Raw genomic sequence first — 22,574 nt, 5'->3', positions numbered from 1 at the left:
TCGCTGCCTGCCCCGGAGCTGGCGCCGCCCGCAGCCCCCTGGCGGCTCCCTGCCTATTTTAGTCCAAGCGGCCGCTCGCTGGCAGCGCCGGGGCCTGAGCAAGCAGCAGCGAAGTCCCCGGCGCCTCCGCCCTGGAGCCGGGAAACTTTTCCCGAGGCGCCCGGCAGGGGGCTAAGGGCCAGGTAAGGGGGGCGCGGGCAGGCTCCCGGCGCACGGACACGCACCCCCACCCCGCTGGGGCAGCTGCTCTTTGGGGCGGGGGGGGGGTCTCCGGACAGCGGCTGAAAGCGGAGCTGGAGCCGCCGCTTGCCCGGAGGGACCGGGCGAAACTTCCCCGGGGAGACGCGCCCGGGCCAGCCCCCGCCGGGTGCAGCTCCCGCCCGGACACGGGCGGCCCCGAGCGAAGTCCCCAGGCGGCCCCCGCCCTATAACCCCCATGGGCCCCGCTGCCCCCGGAGCCAGCCAGAGGGGGGTTGTGTCGGGGGCGGCTGCGGCTCCCGGGGTCACCGCCCGCCCCGCCTGCTCCCCCGCCCCGAGCCCCCCTGCCGGCTGCGGGGTCCCGCGGCGGGGAGAGCCGGGCTGAGCCGAGCGCTGCTCTCCCCGCCGGGTTCCGCTGCCCGGCCGGGCTGCGCTCCCAGCACCCACACCCCGCCCGTAGCGGCGTCCTGGCCCCGAAGCGCCTCTCTCCTCCCCGCAGACCGCTGCTCGTGACAGTCCCTGTGAACGGGAAGCGGTGGCGTTGTCTTTGTGGCTTGCTTTAGGCGTGGTACAAAGTAACTTCGCAACACTGGATGGGATACATGAATCCAGAAGGAGGACCGCATTCCAAATGGAAAATCAAGCTGTAGTATCACAAATATTTAATATCATCCGCGGGAAATGCTTAGTTAGGAACTAAGAACAACTGTAAACAGTCCATATTAATTGCCGAAATAACGGATTTCATTGAAACAGGTGCTTTCTACATTAGAACGCCATTCCTCTGTAAAAGGCTTCACTTTAAAAGTAGAACAGTAGTGAAATGCAGTAATTTTGTCTGAAATGTTTTGAGATCACTTAAAGGTTGAAGAGCTCCTGCTGCCTCATAAAATGTTCCATTTAGACAGAATATTGCTTGCATGACACTTGCTCTAAAGCTATCTTTCCTCTCTGATTAGTAAAGATATGCATGCAAAACAAAAATCTTTGTTTTGTAAGAATTCTGAGTTTATTTTCCCAACTGGAGTCCTAATCTCTCTACCTGATCCTGCAAATTTTCTATGTGTATAACTCCTTTTGCACATGGAGCACAGAGAGTAGTAGGTTTTTTTGTGTAGTAAGAGTCTTTCCACAAGAACCAACTAGGGGCCAAATCCTTCTCCCTTTACTCAGGGAAGTAGTCCTGTTGACTTCAGATTTGACTTTCTCTTGCCACCACTAAATAATTATATCTTAATTGAGTAAGAAACAGTAAGAGCAATTACATTAAGACCTGGTCTTTATATTTGCTTTTTTGCACATAAAGAAAAGGAGAGTAACACAAAGCATGAGACTTTTTTTTTCTAAATAGAATGTTTTACAAAATCTTCCACAACCCACCAGCTGTTCCTTAAAGCTTTGTGTACATTTAACCTGCCAATCACTTTATAGGCAAATATTTTATTTACTTGCTCTCTTATGAAATTGAATCATAGAACCACCTGGTAATGTCATAAAGATGTCATTGATGAAATCTGGCTTCCAGAAATTAGTTTTCTTGCCATTCTGTGGATTCATGGGAGTTTAGCTGCATACATCCAAGGGAAATGTATGCGGCAGTCAAAAAAGCGAACAGAATGTTGGGAATCCTTAAGAAAGGGATAGATAATAAGACAGAATATATCATATTGCATCTATATAAATCTATGGTACGCCCACATCTTGAATACTGCGTGAGGATGTGGTCGATCTCAAAAAAGATATATTGGAATTGGAAAAGGTTCAGAAAAGGGCAACAAAAATTATTAAGGGTATGGAATGGCTGCCATCTGTGGAGCAATTAATAAGACTGGGACTTTTAGCTTGGAAAAGAGACTACTAAGGGGCGATATGATAGAGGTCTATAAAATCATGACTGGTGTGGAGAAGAAGTAAATAACACTTTTTTAACACAAGAACTAGGGATCACCAAATGAAATTAATGGACAGCAGATTTAAAACAAACAAAAGGAAGTATTTTTTCCACACAACGCACAGTCAACGTGTGGAACTCCTTGCCACAGGATGTTGGGAAGGCCAAGACTATAACAGGGTTCACAAAAGAACTAGATAAGTTCATGGAGGATAGGTCCATCAATGGCTATTAGCCAGGATGGACCGGGATGGTGTCCCTAGCCTGTGTTTGCCAGAAGCTGGGAAAGGGTGACAGGGGATGGATCACTTGGTGATTCCCTGTTCTGTTCATTCCCTCTGGGGCACCTGGCATTGGCCACTGTTGGAAGACAGGAACTGGGCTAGGTGGACCTTTGATCTGACCCAGTATGGCCTTTCTTATGTTCTTATGAAAATGACTTTAGTGACCAAAAGAAAGTAAGAAAGGGCTTTCACCTGTGTAGAGTTGTTGCTATCTAGGCATGACACAATACTGTGTATGATGCCAGATCTTAAAGTAGTATAGAAAATCTTCAGGCAGGTATTTTATGTAGCATGCCAGTGACTCATTCAGTATCCCTTGAGTTGCATGTGCTGATAGTAAGGAAATTAGATGCTATTCAAGAGGGAAGCATAATACGACATTTTTAATTTTGAGGGAGAAGGCAAGTTTTTCCCTTCTCTTACAAGTTTTGTTGTAAGAAAATCTCTTAAAGATAAAATTTGATCAGCAGGAAATTTATTGGAGTAGGAGAAAAGGACTGTTAACTGAAACTAACTTTAGTCTATTTGTTTGTAAATTCTTGGGGCAGAGACTACTTTTTTGTAATATGTATGGTGCGTAGAACAGTGCGTGTCTAGAAGCTACCACAGTACAAATAATAAATAATAATAGCCTGATAGTTTGATTATATTGGGATAAAGAATTTATAAGTCTCTTCTGACAATGGTAGGCAGAAATGAATCTATTAATGTACTTGAAAGTGATACTAAATGATCTCTCTCTCTCTCTCTGGGTGTGCACGCTTCTGTATGGAGTTGCTTTTGTGATAGTCCATATGACACTTGTTCCAAAAAAACCCTACCCCCCTGTCTCAATTAAGCACAAATTAGAGGTATATTTTCAAACCTGAATGCCCAAGTCAAGTTAAACTATTTTAGTAACCACTAAAGCAGTGGTCTCCAACCTTTTTATGCCCAAGATCACTTTTTGAATCTAAGGGCAACCCAGGCTCTACTCCGCCCCTTCCCCAAAGCCTCACCCCACTCACTCCATCCCTCCCTCTCTCTGTCACTCGCTCTCCCTCACTCACTTTCACTGGGCTGGAAGAGGGGGTTGGGGTTCAGGAGGGGATGCAGGCTCTGGGCTGGGACTGAGGGGTTCGCAGTGTGGGAGGGGGCTTTGGGCTGAGCCTGGGGCAGAGCAGGAGGGGGTACAGAGTGCTGGTTCTGGGATGGGGGTCAGCGCTGGGGCAGGAGATTGGGGTCCAGAAGTTGGTACAGGGTGCTGACTCTGGGAGGGAGGTCAGAGCTGGGGGTTGCGGTGTAGGAGGGGTTTGGGGTGCAGGAGGAGGAGCTTCCGGGAGCGGCATGGGGCTGGGGTAGGCAGGGAGTCTGGCTTAACGGCAGCCACACTGCACCGCTGGAGATCACAATCGACTGGGAGATCCTCTAGGATTGACCAGTCAATCGTGATAGACCGGATGGTGACCACTGCACTAAAGTATCGCTGTTACCATACTGGAATGTGTTTTGGAACACGTGGGATAGGTAAAGTGATATCCCATGTTTTATCATGTTTATCTGTTTGAACTGGTAGCTAACTATTTTTCCTCTTTTGTAGTCTGGCTTTCATACTGGTGCATTGTGATGAACCAAACCTCAGTGTTTACTTCTTGGTTTGGAAATAACCAACCATGCTGCATGCACTTAATTTGTTGATGCATGAATTGTAGGATTGCCAGGGGGAGCTCATATGGTTATGCAACATACAAACTAATTAATTTTAAGCTGAACTGTGTTTGCAAGGTTCAAGTGCAGTTCATTAACACAGCTGTAAAACAGCTTTTAAAATATGCACTGTTACGGCTTAGCAGATTCCTTGAAAACAGTTTAAAAGCTGTAATGTGTAAACAGGAATGCCGTTTGATTTCACTTTACTGTTTTCTTTGCAAAATGCAATAAGTTTAAATCATTACATTGTTTGACCAACACAGTATGAATCATGTTTAACATATGTGAATTTTATTCAAGTTTTCTCAAGTGCAAGTAATTCACCATACTTGAAAATAAAAGATCTGGATTGTTTCATTCTGTGCCAGTAGGCTTCATGCACAATGTTCCCCCTTATCTGAAAGAACTAAAGAAAAGATGCTAACTAGCCTATTGTCTATAACTCAGATTTCTGCAAGAGTACTATGTGCTTTCTATGTGTTATTAGTCCCCATCCAAATTGGAAAAGAAACTGTAATGTTTTTTAAAAGAAAACATTATTTAGAATTAAAATGTAGATATCTCCAATATGGGCTATTGTCTGGTATGTTTTACAGTAATAAAGAAGCAATTATTGTAACTTACCTAAATTTTAAACAACAGTAAATTGTTAAAATTTTGAAGACAAAATATTTGTAACATCAAAAGCTTTCACTGTACATGATGCTTTTGATAAACCTTAAATAAATTATTCTATACTCATTTATTTTTTAATTCCGGGGCAGTTTAACAAGTTAGAAAAGGAATGAAACAATTAAAAATAGTATCCTTGACCTTGTTTCACATACAAATTCAACTAAGCTCAGTGAATTGAAAGTCCTGAGACAGAATACACATAAATACTCACGTTTGTTTAAGAACTTGTATGACTTTCTAAACTATTCTGTCAGTCCTTGTTGTAGTACACTTCTGACATCCTGTGCTATATTATTTTTTTTTCCTCAGAAAAGTTGACCTACATACACAGAAAAGGGCAACTTAAACTTGAAACAGGTTAAATTTTGTAAAAACAAGCTTTTATAAAGCTTACCACAAATGGAAGTGTTTCCACAATTATTGAAATTCCAGTGAAAACATTTGCTGTAAAGCAAATAAGCAGTGTTTAAAATGCAAACTTAAATGCACTAAAAATCTGAAAGTGAAACTGACCATAAACAAAAGTGAAGCTGAGTTCATTGATTTGTTCAAGCTGAGAGAAATGCAAAATATAAATGAAGGGTATAAGTGAGAGCTAAATGCAGCCAACCCATGCAGTTTTAACTAGTGCAGAAACCCACAGATCTTTCCTTCTGAATACTTAATATGCTCCAACTAAAGGGCAGTTTGCTTGAAGCCTGAATAAGCACAGTGTGTTATTGCTTTACCTCTTGACTGAATTGAAAGGACTGAAGTATTAGAAGAGCAAACAGATCACATCTTAAGTTTTTCAGAAATTAGTGTTCCCAGTATTCTGTGCAGGTGAATAATTAATATTCAAAGAATACCACAGCTAAAGTATTCAGTGACAAATATATGGTGATATAATACAGTTATGAAAACAGTAATTTACATAAGCAAAACATGTTCTGTATGGACTCTGCAATGTCCTCAAACACTTTTCTGCATATGGTTGTTTCAAATAAAATTTACATTTTTATCTGATTAATCTTTGATATGAACAGATATGAGGATAGCCTGTATCACAATTCTGGCTTAATATTTCCTTGTTTTGGGGGAGGATTAGTGGAATATTGCCATTCTATTTAATAATTTTTAATAAGGTTTTTTTCTTATTTTAATTATTTCTTAAAGCCCTCCTCAAAACACTTCCACAAAGCCAGTTCAGTACCTGCAGAAATACTACCGTTGGTTTTTAAAAAAAAATACTGTAGTGGTATGTGATCACAGCTCTTATGTCAGATATGTTGATCTCTCACTAACTGATTTGCTTCTATTGTGACAATGGAAGTTTTGCTATTTACTTCACAGGAAGCAACATGAACCCTTAAACTAAACTTTTCATACTTGGGAAATCAGATCTTGAATATTTTGATTATTATTAAACCAGAAGTTCATCTTCTAATGACAATTTTGACTACGAGAATGGAAACAACTCAGTGAAATTGTGGTGTTCCTATATATACACTAGTACTAGGCGCTTGTTAGAGTGGTACTAAATGGCAGAAGCTTTGCAATTCATAGCACTGTTGATTTCCCTGTACTGGGGATAAACTGAATAGTGTCTGTATAGTGGCCATTGTGTAGCCCTTGGAGCTATATGTCCTGCACCTAGAGGAACTAGGAAATATCAAGGAACACACACACTGTTTGCTCTGCTCTGCCAAGTACTTTGTTCCATTAGTCTCAATACCCTTGTGGCAAAAATTACCGACAACTCTTGGCCTCCCATAATTTACAGGAATGTTTCTCCCAAAATAATGGCAGAAGCAACTCTGATTTGGGGGCCTGATCCTGCAAGTTCTCTCTGTGCAGAATTCCCATTGAAATTCCCATGTGGTAGGTTTTGGAGGACTGGGTTCATTGTGAGCATATCCAGCTATAAATGCAGAGAATTTTTTCCATGGTCTTGGAGCCTTTAAATCTTCCTGAGCAAATGGGTTCCATTGCCATGGTGGTGTACATAAGAACGGCCATATTGGGTCAGACCAAAGGTCCACCTAGCCCAGTTCCTGTCTTCCAACAGTGGCCAATGCCAGGTGCCCCAGAGGGAATGAACAGAACAGGGAATAACCAAGTGATCCATCCCCTGTCACCCTTTCCCAGCTTCTGGCAAACACAGGCTAGGGACACCATCCCGGTCCATCCTGGCTAATAGCCATTGATGGACCTGTCCTCCATGAACTTATCTAGTTCTTTTGTGAACCCTGTTATAGCCTTGGCCTTCCCAACATCCTGTGGCAAGGAGTTCCACACGTTGACTGTGCGTTGTGTGGAAAAAATACTTCCTTTTGTTTGTTTTAAACCTGCTGCCTATTAATTTCATTGGTGATCCCTAGTTCTTGTGTTATGAGAAGGAGTAAATGGGAAATAAGCAAGTGTTTTTACCACACCAGTCATGATTTTATAAACCTCTATTATATTGCCCCTTAGTCATCTCTTTTCCAAGCTGAAAAGTCCCAGTCTTATTAATCGCTCCTCAGATGGCAGCCGTTCCATACCCCTAATAATTTTTGTTGCCCTTTTCTGAACCTTTTCCATTTCTAGTATATCTTTTTTGAGATGGGGCAACCACATCTGCATGCAGAATTCAAGATGTGGGCGTACCATGGATTTTTATAGAGGCAATATGATATTTTCTTTCTTATTATCTATCCTTTTCTTAATGATTCCCAACATTGTTTTCTTTTTTGACTGCTGCTGCATATTGAGTGGATGTTTTCAGAGAACTATCCACAGTGACTGCAAGATCTTTCTTGAGTGGTAACAGCTAATTTAGACCCCATCATTTTATATATATAGTTGGGATTATGTGTTCCAATATGCATTACTTTTCATTTCTCAACACTGAATTTCATCTGCCATTTTGTTGCCCCATCACCCAGTTTTGTGAGATCCTTTTGTAGCTCTTTTCAGTCTGCTTTGAACTTAACTATCTTGAGTAGTTTTGTATCATCTGCAAATTTTGCCACCTCACTCTTTACCCCTTTTTCCAGATCACTTATGAATATGTTGAATAGGACTGGGTCCAGTACAGACCCCTGGGGACACCACTATTTACCTCTCTCCATTCTGAAAACTGACTACTTATTCCTACTCTTTGTTTCCTATCTTTTAACCAGTTACCAATCCATGAGAGGACCTTCCCTCTTATGCCATGACTGCTTACTTTGCTTAAGAGCCTTTGGTGAGGGACTTTGTCAAAGGCTTTCTGAAAATCTAAAATCTGAAAATCTTTCTGAAAATCTATATCCACTGGATCTCCCTTGTCCCCATGCTTGTTGACCCCCTCAAAGAATTCTAGTAGACTGGTGAGGCATGATTTCCCTTTACAAAAACCGTGTTGACTCTTCCTCAACAAATTTATGTTCATCTATGTGTCTGACAATTTTGTTCTTCACTATCGTTTCAACCAGTTTGTCCAGTACTGAAGTCAGGCTTACTGGCCGGTAATTGCCGGCATCACCTCTGGAGCCCTTTTTAAAAATTGGCGTCACGTTAGCTATCCTCCAGTCATTCGGTACAGAAACTGATTTAAATGATCGATTACAAACTACAGTTCTGCAATTTCATATTTGAGTTCCTTCAGAACTCTTGGGTAAATGTCATTTGGTCCTGGTGACTTATTGCTGTTTAGTTTATCAATTTGTTCCAAAACCTCCTCTAATGACACCTCAATCTGGGACAGTTCCTCAGATTTGTCATCTAAAAAGAATGGCTCAGGTTTGGGAATTTCCCTGACATCGTCAGCTGTGAAGACCAGAGCAAAGAATTCATTTAGTTTCTCCGCAATTGCCTTATTGTCCTTGAGTGCTCCTTCGTCCAGTGGCCCCACTGGTTGTTTAGCAGGCTTCCTGCTTCTGATGTACTTAAAAAAATGTTTGCTATTACTTTTTGAGTCTTTGGCTACCTGTTCTTCAAATTCTTTTTTAGCCTTCCTAATTATATTTTTACACTTCATTTGCCAGAGTTTATGCTCCTTTCTACTTTCCTCACTAAGATTTAACTTCCACTTTTTAAAGGATGCCTTTTTGTCTCTCGCTCCTTCTTTTACTTTGTTGAGCCATGGTGGCACTTTTTTGGTTCTCTTACTATGTTTTTTAATTTAGGGGTGTACATTTAAATTGAGCCTTTATTATGGTGTCTTTAAAAAGTTTCCAGGAATTTCACTTTTGGCACTGTACCTTTTTAATTTCTGTTTTAACTAACTTCCTTATTTTTGTGTAGTCCCCCTTTTGAAATTAAATGCTATAGTGTGGGGCTGCTGTGGTGTTTTCCCTGCCACAGGGATTTTATATTATGGTTGCTATTATCAAGCGGTACAGCTATATTCACCTCAGATCCTGTGCTGCACTTAAGACTAAATCAAGAATTGCCTCTCGTGGGTTCCAGGACTAGCTGCTCCAAGAAGCAGTCATTTATTACTTCTGAGTTTGTGATGCCATTTGATAACTTGGTAAACTGTCTATACTGCAGGGCTGCCCAGAGGATTCAGGGGGCCTGGGGTCTTCGGCGGTGGGGGTCCTTCTGCTCCTGGGGGTCTTCGGGGCACTTCACTGAAGACATGGAGTGGAAGGACCCCCGCCGCCAAATTGCCACTGAAGACCCGGAGCGGAAGAAGTGGCGGCGGGTCCTTCACTCCGGGTGTGTCCGGCGGCACTGAAAGACCCCCCGCTGCCGAATTGCCGCCGAAAACTCTCATGGGGGCCCCTATGGGGCCCAGGGCAAATTGCCCCCCCCCCCCGACAGCCCTGCTATACCTTGGTATAAATAGGAAGTAAATTGAGTATGCAGAAGAGAGATGTTTTGAGGGACTTTATAAGGTTATGAAGTATTTTAAATGCTTGTCATTTTGTGAAACATTTTCATACACATTTTTAATCAAACTGAAATCTGGCATAGGAGGAAACTCTATTGACTTCAATAACCCTTCAAGACTAAGAAATTTAAGGTCAGGAACTGACCTTCTTTATCAAGTGGAAATAGTACAAGTGACACTGGATTTGTGGTGTTTTGGCTCTGTGCATTAATCTTGATATCCGCATGTATGTCTTGACAATGTACTGCTCTACTTTAAAAGATAGACCAAAATCACTAATGAACCTAAGCCAATCTGTGTTTACATGAGTTGAAATACAGGAGTTACAAAAGCTTTGAGTTAACTGGTAGTGGCTATCCAAAATCACCGGAATTCTAAGGCTGCACTGTGTCAATTTCGGTTACGTAACTTAATAAATGCTCAGTGTTGTGTGAACTAGATAGTAGTACTGATCTATTATCTTATTTACATCATACAGGCAGAGTCCCCCATAATATTTTGACCACAATCTCATTAAAAATGCAGCAGTTTACTTCATAGGAATTGGTATTGTATTAATTTGACAATTGGTAGACCTGGTATTGTTGACATTAAGCTAGAAATATCTATGCTATCAAAAGTAAAATAAACCACAACATAGAACCAGGTTGTCTTAAAAAAATCACTTGTTCTGCAGTGGACTAGCAGCAATCTCACTGCTCTGCCAAAGGATTTCAGAATAGAAGACTCAACAGCCATGTGCTTTTTGTCAATTTTGTTTCTTTGAGTTCAACAATCCTATATTTTGATCCTACTTGTCATGCCTAATGATCTCTCCATCTAAGTAACTTAAGAATTTTTATTTGTAGCAGAGATTACTCTTATCAACTCACTTGGTCAAAGTGCCAAATTCTGCATCTAGTTACATTTCTGTAGTAACTCCACTGACCCCAAGATTTACACTTGTGTGACTGAGAACAGAATTTGGAGAACAGCTCATCTTAAAGCTCCAGGATATCTCTTCTACAGGATTTAGGGTCCAATAGTGACAGATAGCTCCCGACTTTTAACAAAAAATATATATATGTAATGCACTGTGGGTGGAAACAAAGATCATGTTCCCCTCCCCCCCCCCCCCCCACACACACACTCTCTCTCTTGCAGATCTTAGTACTCAGAGACGGGCAGACCTCCAGAACTTCTCATCGGTACTGCCTCACTATATTCTTCTCAGCTCTTCTAGATTTCACCATTTTAGCAGACATGTCTTGGAATCCTACAGCTAATGTTCCTTTTCTTAGTAAATTAAAACAAATTAAAGCTCAGCAGCTAATAAATGTGCTATTGATCTATTCCATGCACCTCTCTGAATTGTCATTTCAATGGTGGTACTTCTGAACTGCTGGATCCTCTCAACACACCAGTAGCATTTCCTCTAAGTATTGACTTCAGTGGTTCCTGGAAAATCAGTTTCATTTGATGTCCCAAGAAATGTAGTATTTGCAATAGGTTTCTCTTTTTCCTAGTAAAACAGCAGTGGAACTGACATTGAAAGTTGGGTATTTTTCACTTTTAATTACACCACTGATGAATTTTGATTTTACACTTCCTACCAATGCTAGGCTCATTTTGGATAAGTATACTTTGTTTTAAAATCTGACACAGAAGCAAATATGTTTTTTAAATTCTGGTGATCTCACAGAGCTCAGATATTCAGTGGCTTTTCCTGGAAATAAATCAAAATGAGCAAAATGAATACTGGAAGTGTTAAACAGTATGATGTATATTCTAACATTTAGGCTAAATTACAGTAGTTCTCAAAGCCGGTCCGCCGCTTGTTCAGGGAAAGCCCCTGGCGGGTCGGGCCGGTTTGTTTACCTGCCGCGTCTGCAGGTTCGGCTGATCGCGGCTCCCACTGGCCGCGGTTCACTGTTCCAGGCCAATGGGGGCTGTGGGAAGCAGCAGCCAGCACATCCCTCAGCCCGCGCTGCTTCCTGCAGCCCCCATTGGCCTGGAATGGCGAACCGTGGCCAGTGGGAGCCGCAATTGGCCGAACCTGCAGGCATGGCAGGTAGACAAACTGGCCCGGCCCGCCAGGGGCTTTCCCTGAACAAGCGGCGGACCGGCTTTGAGAACCACTAGAACTCTAATGCTTTGTTACATACTGTTCTGTTAGTAGTTGCTTTTGAGAAATTCTTTCTATATTTTCATGCTTGTATTATAAGAGCAAGTTCCTTTGTACTTGGTGTACACAAAGACACTCTTAAACTGTGTGGCTTTACTTATACTAGACAGGTTTTTTGCATGTCATAGCTGAAAAGTGTCATTTTACATGTGATGAAAAAGGAACACCCTGCACTATGCTTATGTTCCATATTGACTCATTCGGGGCGAGATCCTTCACCCCTGAAGTCAGTAGATGCTTTGCCATTGACTTCAGGGAGTACAAAAGCATGTGATCTAATTTGTGCCAATAACATTTCAAATATTAAGAAGCACTCCTTACCATGTTGGGAAAAGTTATTTGTAAGTTTAAAAAAAAAAAGTAAACAAAAAAGCTAGATCATGCCCTTCCTAGGAAGGGAAAATTTCTAGTCTATTTTGGGTATCTCCACAGGGTCACCCACACAGTGAGGTGGAGGTGGTGGCTAGCCATAGGTCCTACATTATACAAGTAGGCTGGGGATCCATGAAAAACTCTGTAGACCACCCCCTCCCCAACCATGCTTGAAGACTTTGCTTGTGACTGGAAGGCTCCACCATTTCTTACACCAGCAGTTCTTATGCTGCCACTGTTTCCCTTGCTATGGGCATGATCCAGAGCGCACTGAAGTGAATGAGAGTCTTTCCATTTATTTCAGTGGGCTTTGGATCAGGCCCCCTGGCTTCATATTCAGACCTTCTCCGCAGGTTGTTAATTCAGGCATGAACCAACATTTACCGCTGTGACATTATGTCAGAGTTGAATTCCCTACATCAGAGGATCATGCCATCTAGCGCAGAGGTTCTCAAGCTGTGCTCCATGAACCACCAGTGGTCCGTGAGCTCCATTCAGGTGGTCCACGGATAGTTCCCTCTAAGGTGCACGCGCCTGGGCAGCCGCACACGAATGAATGAAAGGCCACCTGCCTAATTAGTGGAGCTGCGTAAGCATGGTTCCACTAATTAGGTGCCTGGACCCTGGAGAAGATGCACATGTAAGGTGAGGTGGTGGCCTTGGGGAATAGGAGGTAGGTGGGAGGGGGCAGTGGAGTGAGAAGAAGGTGTGGGGAAAATTTGGGACGTGCAGGGCTGCAACAGCCAGAGAAAGAGGCGACTTTCCCCAGCTCCAGGGCTGCAGCTGCCAGGGAGAGGACCCCCACTCCCCCCGCTCCTTCCCAGCCTCAGCTCTGTGGCTGCTGTGGCAGGGGAGAGGGGGAGAGACCCCCACTCCTTTCCGCCCATCTCAGTGGCTGCCACGGCGCGGGAGACACCTCCCCCTTCCCAACCTCAGCTCGGGGGCTGCTGTGGTGAGGGAGAGATCCTCCTCCTTCGCAGCTCAGGAGCTGCCGTGGCGGCGGGGAGAGGGCACATCCGTTGCATTAGAAAGGTAAGACTACTGATATTAAAATAGGAGTTGTGTGCTTTTATTTGTAGAACAAAAAAAAATGAAGTATATAGCTTTTATCCAGAGTGCTTTACAATAGTTAGCTAATGGTACAAACAGCATTTGGAAAGATCATTAAGTGGTCCACCGAGACCCTCAGCAATTTGCAAGTGGTCCGCGCAAAGAAAAGTTTGAGAACCACTGATCTAACGTGTTCTTTGGATCTACCCACTTGGCTGCCAAGAGACATTCCCTCCTCCCCAGGTTCCATTTCCAGCAGATCTGCCTCAACACATCTTGTTTACAGGGAGGCCTTCCCAACTAGTAGATCGTTTATTTTTGTATTTGTAGCCCTCATTTAAAAAGTTACTACTTGATATGTTTCAGCGTAACAGCCGTGTTAGTCTGTATTCGCAAAAAGAAAAGGAGTACTTGTGGCACCTTAGAGACTACTTAGAGACCCCCAGATCTCACTGTTAAATGTAAAACTCATTTGTTTTTCTTAGCTTTCTCTCAATAAGTTCTCCTCTCTCATACTCTGCAAACAAAATTCCCCCAAAATACAAATTAATCAAGCTATTGCTCCGACGAACTGTTTTGTTTTGTTCTTATTTCTGTTTGTAAATGCTTGGGAGGATCACCAGTACTACAGTGATGGGAGGCCATAGATACATAGAACACGCGTGGAAATCTGAACTGAAATTCAACCCCAACTGATAAATCCTATTAAAATATTAACAAGAATATGTTGGTACTTACTCCTACTTTGGTGTTAATGAAACTTGTATTGCACTGCTATCATCCTTGCAATATTGAATTTTGCTCCTTAAATTTTCTTTTTGATTTTTGTTTATACATGGTCCGTAGTTCAAAATATTAATAAACAGTGTTCTTGTATGTTAGCATATAATTAGTAAGGCTCTTGACATAGCTATAAAATAACCCCCACAACACACAATCTCTCCTTAATTTGAATAAGGAATCAGTCATGCCAAACTTGTCATTCCTTCAGTGCCGTAAAAGGACTGTTGCTGAATATCTGACAATTAGGGCTGTCGATTAATCGCAGCTAACTCGTACGATTAACTCAAAAATTAATCGCGATTAATCTCTGTTTTAATTGCACGGTTAATAAATTTCAATTTGTATTCTATTCTTTAAATATTTTGGATGTTTTTCTACATTTTCATATATATTGTGTTATAAATATTTGCACTGTAAAAATTATAAAGAAATAGTATTTTTCAATTCACCTTATACAAGTACTGTAGTGCAATCTCTTTATCATGAAAGTTGAACTTAGAAATGTAGATTTATTTTTTTTACATAACTGCACTCAAAAACAAAACAATGTGGGCTCTGAAATTTTAGAAGTCCACTCAGTCCTACTTTTTGTTCAGCCAATTGCTAAGACAAACAAGTTTGTTTGTTTGCATTTACAGGAGATAATGCTGCCCTCTTCTTATTTACAATATCACCAGAAAATGAGAACAGGCATTTGCATGGTACTTTTGTAGCTGGCATTGCAAGGTACTTTTATGACAGATATGCTAAATATTCATATGTCCCTTCATGCTTCAGCCACCATTCCAAAGGACATGCTTCCATGCTGATGACACTCGTTAAAAAAAGATGTGTTAATTAAATTTGTGACTGAACTCCTTGGGGGAGTACTGTCTGTCCCCTGTTCTGTTTTACCCGCATTCTGCCATATAATTCATGTTATAACAGTCTCGGATGATGACCCAGCACATGTTGTTCATTTTAAGAACATTTTCACTGCAGATTTGGCAAAATGCAAAGAAGGTGCCAATGTGAGATTTTTAAAGATAGCTACAGCACTTGACCCAAGATTTAAGAATATGAAGTGCTGTCCACAATCTGAGAGGGACAAGCTGAGAGCATTCTTTCAGAAGTCTTAAAAGAGGAGCACTTGGATGCGGAAACTACAGAACCCAAACCACCAAAAAAGAAAATCAACCTTCTGCTGGTGGCATCTGACTCAGATAATGAAAATGAACATGCGTCAGTCCTCGCTGCTTTGGATTGTTATTGAGCACAACCAGTCATCCGCATGGACACATGTCCCCTGGAATGGTGGTTGAAGCATGAAGGGACATATGAATCTTTAGCGCATCTGGCACATAATTATCTTGCAACGCTGGCTACAATAGTGCCATGCGAATGCCTGTTCTCACTTCCTGGTGACGTTGTAAACAAGAAGTGGACAGCATTATCTCCTGCAAATGTAAACAAACTTGTTTGTCTGAGCGATTGGCTGAACAAGAAGTAGGACTGAGTGGACATGTAGGCGCTGAAGTTTTACATTGTTTTGTTTTTTTATTGCAGCTTTTTGGGTACATAATTCCGCATTTGTAAGTTCAACTTTCATGATAAAGAGATTGCACTACAGTACTTGTATTAGGTTAATTGAAAAATACTATTTCTTTTGTTTTTTACAGTGTAAATAATTGTAATCAAAAAGAAATATAAAGTGAACACGTACACTTTGTATTCTGTGTTGTAACTGAAATCAATATATTTGAAAATGTAGAAAACATCCAAAAATATTTAAATAAATGGTATTCTATTATTGTTTAACAGTGTGATTAATCACCATAACTATTTTAATTGCTTGACAGACCTACTGACAATATGTTGTTAAGAAAGATATCTAAGACAAGGAAAGTTGTGTTTTTTTTTGTTTTTGTTTTTTGCTAGAAATGAGGTGTGCAAATTTTTAACAGTGAGAGTAATTAACCATTAGAATAACTTAGCTAGGGTGGATTTCCCCCTTCACCTTACTTCTTTAAGCCAGAAGTTATGATGAGCTTGAGGTTGGAGCCACTTGGTGAAATTCTGTGACTTGTATTGTGCAAGAGGTCAGACTAGATGAACATAGTGTCCATTTCTGGCATTAAAATCTGTGAAATCTTATCTGAGCTAATTTATGCAAATGTTTGTATAAATGCTCCTCTCTTTTCTTCACTTGGCCAGATCCGATCACGTTATGGATCTAACCAAATCGGAAGGATACATGAGTCGGTGAGAAAGAACATGGACTTCTGAGAACACTAACTTCCTAGATGCTTAAAATAGAAGAGCGTAGGATTATGGTGATCAGTTACCAGTGGCTACAAAGATGGAAGAGCAATGGACCCCTCTACCTGTACCTATATAAATAAAGTTTTAGAAAGCAGAGAGAACTTAAACTGAACCAAATAATTATTTCAGCCATGGGAGATAATGAAAGTTTTTGGGAGAGCTTGATATATGCACATCCTACCTGTGTAGCCTGGAAGCAAGAGGCAGAGGGATCTGTCTACCATCTAGCTAGTATTCTATTTGTTGTTGGCTTCATGGGAGGAAGTGGATTCTTTGGGCTAATGTACGTCTTCAGTTTGCTTGGATTGGGTTTTCTCTGCTCTTCTGTATGGGCTTGGCTGGATGTATGTGCTGCTGATATATTCTCCTGGAATTTTGTCCTGTTTGTGATATGCTTCGTACAATTTATTTATGTAACCTACCAAGTTCGGAGTGTTTCCTTTGAAAAAGAATTCCAGGAACTCTACAGTTCTCTTTTTCAGCCTCTGGGAATCTCCTTGACTGTTTTTAGGAAGATTGTCTTGTGCTGTGATGCAGAAGTGGTTACTTTGGAGAAGGAGCATTGTTATGCTATGCAAGGCAAAACACCTATTGATAAACTCTCTATGCTTGTGTCTGGAAGGTTTGTATCAGTTTGTTCTTATCTATTTACAGGGTGGGTTTTTTTTTCATCCTTCCAAATATAAAAGTAAACAGTAATTCCTTATTTGTATATTGTTTGCTCACAATTAATTCAAGTACCAGAGATTAAATAGGTTGACAGTTTAAAAACTGTAAACATGTCCAGGAAGTCTCCCAGCATGAGAACACTTTGAGCCCAAAAGCTTAACAGCTTAAAGAACAAGGAGACTAATATTTTTTCAGACCATTGTATTATACCACTTCAATTTTTCCTTAAGTAATTCAAATAAAGGGAGCATGAGTGCATTAATCAATGTGTACACTGTATTTGTTTTAATAACATAAGAATATTTTAGAAGTGTTATCTATTAGTATAACCTGACTAATGAATCCAATGAAGTGAGCTGTAGCTCACGAAAGCTTATGCTCAAATAAATTTGTTAGTCTCTAAGGTGCCACAAGTCCTCCTTTTCATTTTTCTGACTAATATGGGAAACAAAATTGTTCTACACCGTTTAGCAGTGAATGCTGTGTTTATTTTAATAGTGTATCACTACATTATAGCCTAGATTGTACCTGACTGCTTCATGGGTGTCCAAGGAGTGGAAAAAGGCATAAGAAACAAACAGCCGCCCTCCACGACAGCTGGGCACAACTACTGTCCCTACTAGTGTCTGCATGAGTGCTGCAGGGGTAGTGTCCATCCCTCCACATTGGCCAAACATGCAGGGAAGTGTATGCTACATTCCTTCCTGGGGTACGACAAAAGACTTGCACCCCCATGCCCATGGGAGATGAGAGCATTAAGCCCCATCCTGAGTAGCCCTCAGAGAGGCATACAAGGTCCAGTTGAGTCCTAGATAATTTTTTAACTCATGAAAATCTTGGTCTGTGGAGGACTAGGCCATTCATACAGAGACCCAGTGTCTCCATGCTATTCCCCTGGCCTTAATCACAGCTTCTGAAACAGCATTATCTTGCATGGGAAAACCATATATGTTACATGAGGGATGTCACCCCAGAGGGCTACCATACCCCCTCTCACCTCAGCCCTCTAAAATGCAGAGCCACAAAATAACAAAGGGGGTTCTATAGGTCTTCGAAGAAGAAGGTGAATCATGCTTTTTCACCATTTCTATGTATATCCGCCATATCAGGTCACCATATGCCTAACATTCAGCCCTTCCACATGCCAGTCACCTTTAGAATGATCTTGCCGTGAGTAAGGACTATAGGAATTGAACTTTAGTTGCTTGCTTGCTGTTTTGTGTGTGCTTGTTCCAACTGCATATAAAAACTTAAAGAAAACAGTATGAACAAATCAGCATAGACCCCACTGACTTCAACTCCCTATACTGAATATTAAAGTACCTCACATCTAGCTGCTGTTTAATATTAGAAGTAACTTACTATTCTGTCTACTTTTATGAGTGCAATATTGACATATCCACTGTATTTTGGTAGGATCAGAGTGACAGTTGATGGAGAGTTTCTGCATTATATTTTTCCCTTTCAATTTCTGGATTCTCCTGAATGGGATTCCCTTAGACCCACAGAAGAGGGTATTTTCCAGGTAAAACATGAGGGGTTTTTGTGTACTACTTTAAACTGTTGCATAGTTAATTACTTTAGAAATTAATGTACTGTATTATTTTTGTTACTGAAAATGCCAGACTTGAGTCTATAGGGGAGGGAGGTCTGGTTACTCAGTTGATTGGTGAGGTCTGTATTCTGTTGGTATCTCCTTTCTATTTAGTTTTATATTGTTGCTGCAAAATCTGATTGCTTAGAAAAAATGATTGTGTTCAGCATTTCAGAATTAGACTGCCTTTGTATTCTGTACTGGTATTTTTACATTTCGTCTAGGCTGACAGCTAGAGAACTTCCGGATCCAAGGAAACTAGAAATTCTTGGTTTCTTCCCCACCTGTCCTTTATCTGCAATGAGTCTTGGGTCATATTCTCAGCTGGCTTAAATTGACATAGCTCAGTTAACTTCAACTGTTGTAGATACAGAGCAGAAAGAATAAGGCACATGCACAGGCAGCAATCCAAGAAGCGCTAGTGGCACTTTCAAAGGACTATTTGTAGGATTTCTGTGGCCAATTGTCATAAATCCTGATTCTGCAGTTTTTACTTATGCAGCTTTCCCACTGAAGCCATAGGAGTTTCTTCTGAGTAAGAAGAACAGGCTTGAGGCCTTCATACAATTGTATAGTCAACATCAGCACACCAGAATTTAGCTATTTTTAATCTCATTTTCAGGTAACTCTTACAGCAGAGACAGACTGTCGATATGTGGCTTGGAGGAGAAAGAAACTGTATTTGCTGTTTGCTAAACACCGTTTCATCTCACGTCTGTTTTCAATTTTAATTGGGAATGACATTGCTGATAAACTATATGCCTTGAATGACAGAGTGCACGTAGGAAAAGGACTTCGATACGACATCCGGTTACCAAACTTCTACCAAGTGGCAGTACCAGGGACACCCAAAGTGCAACCTGCAGAACAACTTGTGAGCAATTCAAGACAAAAGTTCACTAACTTTGGAAACTGTGACTCTTCTAAAAAATAATACACACAAAAAATGATAAATTAAATAGGGAAATACAAGTTGTTAACAGGAAAATCAAGCTGAACAATACCTAGTAAAGCCAAACTTGATTGAAAGTGCCATTTACTTTAGTTAAAATAACTTGCATCCCTTTTCTCCCTGCTGAGCCAGCTGGTTGGCTTGTACATTTTGACTAATTATGCATTATGATTAATTTCTTTTGTTGGTCTTATTACTTTTGGGGGGGGGAATGAATCATGAGGGGATGAAGCTTTAGTGTAATTGTGGTGCCTTCTGTGGTTTTTTTTTTTTGTTTTTTTTTTAAGATATTTGCATAGCGCTCTTGATCATATGTATTCCAACTTACTTGTCATAATGAATTATGGAATCCAACAAGCAAGTTATTTTGAGTTCCTTGTTACATTCATAATTACAATATCTGGACCTGGTCTTTTTTTTAAGCCATCAGAAGCTTAGAGAAGATTACTTTAAAAACATTTTTTAACTCAGATTGTCTTGTTTTCTTTTTTTAAAAAGGGAAATGACAGAATGTGAAATGCACAGTAAGACAACTTTTTTTTTTCCATTCAGTCCATGAACAGTTGATTTCTCTGAGGCTATAGGAAAGAAGCATTACAAAAAACACTAATGTAATTGCCGACGTGAAAAAAAAGTAAAGCAATCAATGTAATTGCGGCAAAGTATATAATAGGAAAAAAATTGTGTAGTGCTTTTAATAGAATGTGATGCTATAGTAACTAGACTTAAAAGGTGTAAGTTCCAATCATAATGTAAAATAAATACTGTACAACAATCCATCACTAACACATTTAAGTCCGAATTTTACAGCAACCCTTTCAGCCAGGTTTGTCATAAAGCGACACAAATCAGTAAATACATGGGGCTACCAACATAAAACAGCAAACTATTCTTCTTAGTAGTGAAGTACTCCTATTCAGCTTGCAAAGTCACTTTTCTGTGCCTATAAACTTTTTAATTTAAAATACATCTTCTCCCTAGTATGTGTGGGTGTCTTTAATAGTTTATGAGGATTCAAGATCAACATTTGGTTGGGGAAAGCTAGTTTTATACTTTTTCCAATTGATCTTGAGGTCATGGTGCCTTTGGGGAAGAGGTGTTTGAATGTCTTTCTTAACTTACTTCCTTGCTCTATGCTTGATGCATGCCTGTAATCAAAAAGGGAAAACCATTACTATTTTATGAGACAATATTAATGCTTGATACATATCAAGGTAGATTGCCTTTTTAATATTTAAAATTTAAAAAAATTGCTCTAGGGCTTGGGAGGAAAAGTTAGTGCCTGCCTTTTTGCTTTTTTTTTTTTTTCTTCTTTTTTTTTTTTTTAAACTAGATCTTACGAGTCATTGGTGGAGGTTCAAAGCAGTTGCCACAGTGTCTACCTTTGAAGGTAATCTTACTGTGTAAGAGAGAAACTTTTTCAAAAACACATTCATCCTGGAGCCTGAGTCAGTAGTTTTCAGTAAGAGTGGCTTTACAGAACAAACCAAATAAATCCATGTATTTTAACAAAGTTATTACAAGTGATGAAAAACGTATATATTGTACATCACTCAATACAAATAAAAGTAGCATTGTACAATGCAAGAACACATTCTGCTTTTAGCTTTTGTCCATTTTCTAGTGAGAAATGTGTAGTGGTGCTATGTGATATTGCAAATCTACTCATGTATAATGGGGTAATCCCAAATTCATGCTAATAACCTCTTTATTATGTATTCCCTATGTTATACCACATGATGTCACAATGTCCATAAAATTACTTTGTTTCTGTAACCCTGTGGCAATACCTGCAGCCATTTAATTAACTAAAAGATGCTGAGTCCTTAAATTAATTTTGGAGCTGAGGATGTACAGTATTTTGCAGGAGGTGGCTTGCACCTCATATAATTGGGTTCTCTTATTGCTCTGTTGACTTCTCACTTGTGTTCTGCCAACTCATCCATCTCCGCCACAACTATCAAATATCTCACTCTTCAGATAAACTTTCAACATTTTTTTTAAAGTACCCCAAAATTATTTTTTCCTCACCAAATCTGATGTAGACAAAAACCCAGGATTGAATATGTCCATTGCCATATAACTTGTTTTGGACCAATAAGAGATTTTACAATATTTTATGACGCCCTAGGACTAGAAATGCCATTAGAAAGCTAGTATTCTAGCTTTGACAGATATAGACAAAGCATTGATTTATTGCTCTGTTAGCCCTTAAAATCAAGACATCCTGACTTTTTCTTTTTTTTTAAAAAAAAAAAAGCTAATTTTAAATAGAGGTTTTACAAAACTTACTAGTACTAATTTCCCTTGCTTGTACTATCAGATATATGGGGTAAAATTCTGGTCTGCTTTGAAATCAATGACAAAACTCCCATTTAAAATTCTATGACCATGAAATTGACCACAATTGACCTTGAATTTGGTAGGGTCCTAATTATCAGTGTGAGTATGTACAGCGAGACAGATATAGACTTTTGGCCTGATTCTAGTCTCACCCCACTGTGTAAATCAGGAATAATGTCATTAATCAATGAGGTCTTACTGGTTTAAGTGACAGGGTAATCAAGTCAATGCTGCTCTTTGAAGCACAGAGGTCCATATTGTGAATCCTTTGCTTGGACTGTAGTGACTCTGCTTGAGTAGCACCTCGCTCTTTGAATAGTTGCATTGTCTTGAGTGGGGCTATTGATGGAGTTGGGTACTGTTATAAGTAAATCTGGCACAATGTGACTGTTTTATAAAGCAGCTGTTTGCCCTTTCATCTGTGCATCAGTCTGTCAACTGATTAGTGCTTCTAGCATTTTTGAACATGTCAGGCAGGAATCCCCCTTCTGAGTTGCAAATTTCAGGCCACACACCAGAAAGATAACTGTGCCCCAGGAAGAATTCAGCTCAAAGAGAGAAGATGATGTTTGCACCACCAGCGTTCTCAGGAGTTCCCCTAGGGAATGGTTCATTTTAATTTGGGGTTCTGACTCCATATGAGGTTCACTGGCAGCATCTGCCTACAGGACACCCCAAATCAATGTATCCTCTTCATACCATTGCTGTGAGCCCTCCACAACTAGTGCTGCCCACTTTTGAGGCGTGGTTGGCTGGCTGGCTGGCTACG

At 40.5% G+C, this 22,574-nt stretch overlaps 1 protein-coding gene across 2 annotated transcripts; it reads left to right on the top strand.

Moving 5' to 3' along the window:
• Positions 1–77: 77 nt before the first annotated feature.
• POPDC3 (popeye domain cAMP effector 3) lies at positions 78–21,276 on the top strand. Of its 2 annotated transcripts, XM_073336901.2 has the most exons (4): positions 78–182; positions 16,140–16,869; positions 18,333–18,441; positions 19,133–21,276. In XM_073336901.2, exons 2-4 carry the CDS (start codon positions 16,379–16,381, stop codon positions 19,442–19,444), a joined length of 912 nt encoding a protein of 303 aa, XP_073193002.1. In that variant the 5' UTR covers positions 78–182; positions 16,140–16,378; the 3' UTR covers positions 19,445–21,276. The 2 variants fall into 2 exon arrangements, with proteins under 2 accessions (XP_073193002.1, XP_073193003.1); XM_073336902.2 differs by lacking the exon at positions 78–182 and having other exon boundaries at positions 15,706–16,869.
• Positions 21,277–22,574: the final 1,298 nt, after the last annotated feature.

Source organism: Lepidochelys kempii, chromosome 3 (assembly GCF_965140285.1).
Source record: "Lepidochelys kempii isolate rLepKem1 chromosome 3, rLepKem1.hap1, whole genome shotgun sequence".
NCBI classification, from domain to species: Eukaryota; Metazoa; Chordata; order Testudines; family Cheloniidae; genus Lepidochelys; species Lepidochelys kempii.
This window is presented reverse-complemented; position numbering and strand designations above follow the sequence as displayed.

Coding starts and splice junctions, on each gene's coding strand:
- POPDC3 (XM_073336901.2), top strand. CDS start 16,379: ATGGGAGATAATGAAAGTTTTTGGGAGAGCTTGATATATGCACATCCT. Junction 16,870..18,332: donor TCTATGCTTGTGTCTGGAAG/GTTTGTATCAGT, acceptor GTATTTTGGTAG/GATCAGAGTGACAGTTGATG. Junction 18,442..19,132: donor CAGAAGAGGGTATTTTCCAG/GTAAAACATGAG, acceptor TCTCATTTTCAG/GTAACTCTTACAGCAGAGAC.